At 35.5% G+C, this 7511-nt stretch overlaps 1 protein-coding gene across 2 annotated transcripts; it reads right to left on the bottom strand.

Moving 5' to 3' along the window:
- Positions 1 to 470: 470 nt before the first annotated feature.
- LOC142529506 (putative late blight resistance protein homolog R1A-10) lies at positions 471 to 3249 on the bottom strand. Of its 2 annotated transcripts, none has more exons than XM_075635060.1 (2): positions 3163 to 3249; positions 471 to 3132 (listed from the first exon to the last, which is right to left on the bottom strand). In XM_075635060.1, exon 2 carries the CDS (start codon positions 2236 to 2238, stop codon positions 1315 to 1317), a length of 924 nt encoding a protein of 307 aa, XP_075491175.1. In that variant the 5' UTR covers positions 2239 to 3132; positions 3163 to 3249; the 3' UTR covers positions 471 to 1314. Both variants share the same exon structure in this region, with proteins under 2 accessions (XP_075491175.1, XP_075491176.1).
- Positions 3250 to 7511: the final 4262 nt, after the last annotated feature.

Raw genomic sequence — 7511 nt, 5'->3', positions numbered from 1 at the left:
TTTTTTTCTTTTAATCGAATTTTGAATGTGTCAAGGTTAATATATCTTGAAATCCTATAAATTTGTTTCATTGTAAAATTATTGACATAAAATTAACTATGTAAGAATCTAGAGTTTATGCATTTATTTTTAAAAAAGTTAAATCAATGACATTTGAAAAAATGTCTTTTTTCAGAATGCGAAATAGAAAAGTGACTTTTTTTTAGAAAAAAATAATATGTAAGTTTTTGGATAAAAAATTTGATAACATAAATGTTGATCGGTCATATTTATTCAAGTGTTCACATTATATTCCACGTCTTTGTACATATCTTCTAGTCATAATTAAATGTCTAATATAGTGATTTGATTTCAAAACATACATCTTTATTAAATTTTACAAAATTGCAGCAATCGTAACTTCTTTGTGGCTGCATCAATGAACACGAACATGAAGGTCATAATTTCCAAGGTTTTGTTGTTCCTCTTTAATCTTCTCTGCAGAAGAGTTGGCTGAATCACTACAGCAGAATAACCAAATTGATCGAAGTGTGTGTATTTCTCCAATACCATATGGGATTTCCTTCAAGTGTGAAAGACACCCAAGTCGAAGTTTCTCAAGGCGTGGGAAGTGAGAGTTGTCTGCTACCCACTCCACAAGATCTGTATGATAAATTTCTAAGCACTTCAACTCAAGGAATTGTCCTTCCACAGGATTCCATTTACGCCCCCTGACTGCGTGATAGCATAAATTCAGAACTTCAAGATGAGGCAGTGAGCCAACCACTGTCAAATCTTCCCAACACACTCCGCAGTGTTTCAAAGTCAACTTCTTGAGCGATTGTGGAAAGCAGAGATTTTGAGGCAAATTCTTGTAACTGTCCAAGAAAAGTGATTCGAGATTACGTAAACGGGCGATATTGTAAACTTCATAGTCATTCCATCCAATGCAACGGCATCCAATGCAACGGGAAAGTCGCCTGTAATTAATTCCCAGTTTTTTTATGTTTGGGATTCTATGCACAACCTCATCCGTAAACCTGACATCCTGCATCTTAGAGAGAGTTTGCAGGTTTTTCAGAACAAGAAAATCTCGCCTGCCATTTTTGCTGTTGATGCTCAGAGGATCAGGCAAATAAAAGTATCCTAGTTCCCATTTTAGATGCCTGAGTTGTGGCATTTCCCATATTTCAGCCGGCAGCTTGATTGCCTTCAAACCCGAAGATTGACCAGTAATGGTTACAGTCTGCAGATTCCAAAGTAGGGATAGAGATTCCAAAGTATTCAACATATTTGGAAACAATAGAGGGTTGAAATCAATGAATCTAGAGTTAACTAATCGCAAAATTTCTTTTCATAAGAGCAGATATCATCCATGTTGAGTGCTCTTAGCAGTCTATGCAGCTTTGCAGCTGTGGATTTAAATTCACCACATGTCAATGAATGGGTATCAAAGACCTGTTGTCGGCATTCCTCTTTGTCGGAGCTTCGCGGAATAATAAGCCGACGCTTATTATCGATGATTCCACTATGATTGTTCAGGCTATCCATCATATTGACACGAAGAAATTTCTCCTTTTGAGCTTCCCTGAGGCATAGTTCTCTTACGAGATCGTGGATGATGCAAATTTTGATTTTGTTTCTAGAACCGTATTTATGAATCATAATGAGATTTCTTTCTATTAGTTCTTTTAAATTATCCTCTGCAATTTCCTCCAAACTTCTAGATCTGATCGGTTTAAGAATCCCCTTCGCTACCCATAATTTCACGAGCCTTGAAATTCTAATCTTATGGTCTTCCGGAAATATCGCCATATAAAGGAAACATGGTTTTAGATGAACAGGTAAGTGCTTATAACTTAAAGATAATATATTAAAACAGTGCCCATCACCTCCCATATTTAATGCCGCATACGTATCATTAGCTAAACACTCCCAATATTCAAGTGTTCGACTAGACTTTGCAAGAAGTCCACTAATAGCAACAATGGCTAGAGGAAGTGCTCCACAATTTCTCACAATTTTCTTTCCTACTTCCTTGAACTCAGGAGGGCAACTTTCTTTTCCAAACACCTTGTCACAAAACAAAGCCCAACTTTGATCCTCGTCTAGAAAATGTAGTTGATGAGGGGTACACGACCGAAAATCATCAGCCACATTTGTTAGTCTCGTAGTGATCATGACTCGACTACCATTGTTATTGTCTGGAAAAAATCTCTTTATGTCATTCCAACACTCGATACTCCAGAGGTCATCCATCACAATCAAATATTTTATACCAGACAAACTTTTATACAACTGTTCTCCTAATTCATCGTCAGTCGATTGAGTAATTTCTTCACATCCCTCTTCTTTTCTACATTCAGTAAGAACTCTAATATCGTTCAAGAGGTTTAAAATGATTTCTTGCTAGCTATATTGTTGGGAGATTGTAACCCAAGCATGTACGTGAAAGTGCTGCACGATATATGGATCATGGTAAACATTTGTAGCAAGTGTAGTCTTACCAATACCACCCATCCCGACAATCGAGACGATCCGGAGATTGGAATTGTGTCCGGTGAGTTTCTCCATGATTTGAATCAAATCTTCATCAAATCCCACCATAGTATTCTTGCTATTGGAAGCACTTCGTATGAAAGAACCAGCAGTCGCAGCTTTTCTTGGCTGCTCCATGATTTTTATCCCTCCAATTTCCTTGATCTTCATCACATCTTTCTTCATAGAACCGATTTCTTCTATTATTTTCTGCAAATCTTGACTGAACAGAGTGGAGCTCCTCCATAGGGTCATTTTTTTAAAACAAAGGTAGACAAAGTCTAAACAACCAAATATCCCACTCCTCCTCTCATCTTCAGAATTTTGAAGAAGTTGATCCACCACGCGACTTTCAATGATATCTTCTGCTGCGTGTGCTGATCTTGCAATTTTTTCCTCCAATCCCTGAATTTCATCCGCCCTTATCAACGGAAAATCTTCCAGGAAATCTTGCAGGAAAGAGACATTTTCAAGCACAGAATGGATCTGGGTTTTGTCAAGAACAGCCCTTTGGCGCGGTGGGTGTTGCAATAACTGGTCAAGAATATGTCCGAGAGAGAGCAGTGATGCATAAGCCGCCATTTCCGATCTCTGATTTCTCAGTATTAGCGTTGCCTTACTGGCATCGACTTTACTGGCATCGACTTTGGAATCATGGTTGCCAGAGCAGCAGCCCGATAATTAGTTCCCGTTAGGATCATTTCCAGGAACATTTTTCTTTCTAATTACATTTTTTGGTTTTTTTATGAATAGTACGAAATTTCAAATTAATATTAGACAAAAAACTTGTGTGAGACGGTCTCACTGGTCGTATTTTGTGAGACGGAGTAATACTTTTTATGTTAAGAATATTACTTTTTATTGTGAATATCAGTATGATTGACTCGTCTCACATATAGAGATTCGTAAGATCGTCTCATAAAAGACGTACTTTTGATATAATACATGCTTTTGGACTAAAAATACGAAATTACCAAAACATCAAAATTGGCCACCAGCTTGTCTAAAAATAAAATAAAAAGATTGTGATCTTTGACCTGACATCAATTTTTTTTAAAATAAAACATAGAATTATTAAAATATAATAAAAATTATATCTATTATAATTTTTTTGAGGAAAATCTTTGTATTAATTATTGAGTTATATTTTATTTTGTACAATTTAATTTCAAGTTCTTTGTATTTTTAATCGTAAAATTTTAATTGTCAAATAATTTGAAATGTATAATGGGTACTAGAATTTGAAGCGTACATGCCACATACGTAAAATAATAATAAATAAATATTATATATTATATTGCATATTTATGATAAACTTTTATTTGTGTGAAGTGATAATATTTGATAAAATATATTTTTTAATATTGTATTGAAAATTTTAATTTACTTTTTTTAATGACGTATGTTGCACGTTGAAGCATTTCGTGCCAAATGTAAGTACATTTAGATATTGAAACATCAACCTTTGATAATACATGATAATCATATATTTGTAGCTAGTTAATTAAAAATACAACATTTTCCAACAACTGAGTAACACTCAGTGTTTTGATTAAGCTCAAGAACGTATAAAACATCAGAATTAACTTCATACCTGAGTGCCTTCAATTGCTACAGTCCCTTTGCTTTTCATTGCAATATATGCTCAATTTCCATTTCTTACTTTGAAAATGGCGGTCTCGTTAAGCTCTTTGAAGAGATCTCGATCATAAGTCATGTGGTTTTTACAACCACTGTCTATAAGCTAACTTTCTGTGTATCCATTGCTGGAAAAGCAAGATATATACTACAAAAAACTGTTCCTCTTGAGGTTGATCCTCGATAACCTTTGCTTCTCCTGGTTGTTTTTGAGTCTTGCATATCATTTCCACATGCACTAATATATTTGCAACTTTTTATTTTTTGTGATAGTTTTGTTTTTGGATTTCATGTAGGCATCAACTTCGGAGGATCATGTCGATTGTTGATATCTTGTTTGTTGTCTGACGTTCTTGGTTGAATCTTCCTTTGGTAATAGTTAACTTGACCATCAGCTTTTATTAAGTCCAGAAATTCTCGAATTATTTCTGCTGCATGATCTGAAAGCTTTTTTCTTTAATTATGTACTTTCCACTGCTTGCTGCTGAATAACCTTCGATTATAACTGGAGCCAAATTTTTGGTAATGTTGGGAAATCTTAATACTTTATTTTATAGTCAAGAATGACTAATTTGATCACTATGCATGGACGTCTTGCTATTAGTTTTCTTTGTTTTCCAGATGATTGAAAGTGGTTGGCAGTTGAGAGTATTGGCAACAGGCCTTGTGTGGTGTATCCAACCGATAAATAAAGGGCTCGATGATTTGAATTCTTTATCAACACTTAAAAATCGTACTCCCTCCCATCTTTAAAATCTATAACACATGTCTAGAGCTTATATATCTGTGGCAAAACCCCATTCTAGGCACGGGTGACGCTTCATCTCCGAGCTTAAATCCTAGCTAATTATATAATATTTCTGACAGGTCAGAAAGAAATGACTCCAAATAGAAAATAATTTACTTGATGAATATGGAGCATGAATTTACTAATAAACATGGGAGAGTTTCAGCTTATATTAATTAAGACACAATAAAAGCTTGTAAAATTTTAATCCAATATTCATGTTCTATTATCGAAAGGATGGTTTTGTTTTTTGTGTGTGTAAGAATAAATGGTTTTTAGCTTATGTTAGATGGGTACTAACAATGGTAATCCTGAATCGTCTCCTGCAGCAGGTTGTTTGAGACTACGATGGTGGTGTAGCGTTCTTAGGCTTGTTTCAATTGCCTCCATCTGCCCCAGGCATGGACATGAACCCGAAGGTCATCATTTCCAAGGTTCTGTTGTTCCTCTTGTATCTCCTTTGCAGAAGAATTAGCTGAATCACGACATCCTTCAATGAAATTGATATAAGTGTTGGTATTTAGACAATCCCATATGTGATTTCCTTTAGGTTTATAACTTGTCGAAGCACAAGGTTCTCAAGGCGTGGGAAGTGAGAGTTGTCTGCTATCCACTCTTCAAGATCAGTGCTTCCGATTTGTAGGGATTTAAGTTGAAGGAATTCTCCTCCCACTGGATTCCATTCCTGCCCTCGAACGACATAGTCTTTCAATTTGAGAACTTCAAGATGAAGCAATAAACCAACCAATGTCAGATCTTCCCAAGACACCCTGCAGTAGCTCAAAGTTAACTTCTTGAGGGAATGAGGAAAGCGGAAATTTTGTAGCACATCCTTGGTACACTGTAAGAAAAGTGATTCAAGATTACGTAAATGGACAACTTTCATGGTATTGCCATCCATAGACACTGGTAAAATTCAAGTAATTCCCAATTTTTTAATGTCAGAGATTCTATAAATAGCCTCGTCGGTACACCTGAAATTTGTTATTTTATATAGAGTTCATAAATTGTTAAAAACAAAAAATTTCTGGGAGGATCAAGCAAACAAAAGCCTCCTTCCTTTTTTAGGTGCCTGAGTTGTGGCATGTTCCATATCTCAGCCGGTAATTCAATTGGCATATTACTCGAAATATCATCAATGTTAACGGTCTGCAAATTCCAGAGTAGGGATAGAGATTCTAAAGGATTCAACAGAAATTAAAACAATTGAACCTTGAAAGCAATGTATCTAGAGTAAACTAGTCATAGAATTTCTTCGTAGGAGCATATATAATCCATGTTGAGTAATCTTAGTAGTCTAAAACTATTATCCAGCTGTGAAAATGTGAATTTGAATGTTTTACACATCAATGAGTGTGTACATGATGCCGAGTTCATGGCATAAAAGACCTGTTGGCATTCCTCTTCCTTCGAGCTTTGACGAATAATAAGACAACGCATATAAATGGAGCTTCAGAGATGATGATTTTTTTTAATTTTTTTGAGCTTGGTGATGATTTTTTAGGCTATGCGTACTTACAAAGAGAAATTTCTCCTTTTGAGCTTCCCTGAGGCATAAGTCTCTTACGACATCATGGATGGTGCAAGTTTTGACTTTGTTGTTCGACCCGTAATTACTGACCAGAATGAGATTTCTATCTAATAGATATTTTAAATTATCCTCTGCATTTCATCCAAACTTCCAGATCCTATCGGTTAAAGAATCTCCTACACAACCAACACTTTAACTAGCCTTGAAATGCTAATTCAGAGTCTTCTGCAAATATCGCCAAATATAGAAAACATGGTCTAAAATGAACGGGTAAGTACTTATAACTTAGAGATAATATCTCGAAACAATGTTCAACGCCTCCCACATTCATTGCTGTGAACATATCATTAGCAACATACTCCTAATCTTCAACTTTTTCGCTCGCCTTTGAAAGAAATCCACCAATAGCAAAAAATTGCTAAAGAAAGTCCTCTACGATTTCTTTAATTCAGGGGGGCAACTATCTTGTCCAAACACTTTGTCACAAAATAAAGTCCAACTGTTATTCTTGTCTAGAAAATTTAGCCGAGGAGGGGTACAAAACTGAAAATTATGATAGTCTTGTAGTTACCAGGACTCGACTACCATTATTATTATCCGTAAAGAACCTCTTTATGCCATCCGAAACCTCGGTACTCCATATGTCATCCATTGCAATGAAATATCTTCTATCAAACTGTTGTTAACGGACCAATGAATCAGCTCCAGCTTGTAAAAGCATGAAAGGGGTCAACTCGAGTCAATGTGGAAATTAAAAGAGCTTAGTTGACAAAGTGTAGGATTAGAGGTTAAGAGTTAGTTAGCCTAATATATTCAAGTATTATGTCATTAGCTAAGAGTATGAAGTATTCGTTTCCTTCTTTCTTCTTCTTGGCTTCTGCAACTTCTAAAAGGCTTGAGGCCACAACTCTTTCTTGCTGTAATCTCTTTTGAGCGAGAATAAATTCCATAACTCTTGGTTTGACAGTGGATGTGGGCTCTTTTAGTCGAACCACTATATATCGCGAATTCTTGATTGCATTCCGTAATTTTTTTAGT

The sequence above is a fragment of the Primulina tabacum genome, chromosome 16 (genome assembly GCF_025594145.1).
Source record: "Primulina tabacum isolate GXHZ01 chromosome 16, ASM2559414v2, whole genome shotgun sequence".
Taxonomy (NCBI): Eukaryota; Viridiplantae; Streptophyta; class Magnoliopsida; order Lamiales; family Gesneriaceae; genus Primulina; species Primulina tabacum.
This window is presented reverse-complemented; position numbering and strand designations above follow the sequence as displayed.

What these genes read in the sequence shown, in the direction of transcription:
- LOC142529506 (XM_075635060.1), bottom strand. Translation starts at nt 2,238, where the DNA reads ATGGATGACCTCTGGAGTATCGAGTGTTGGAATGACATAAAGAGATTT.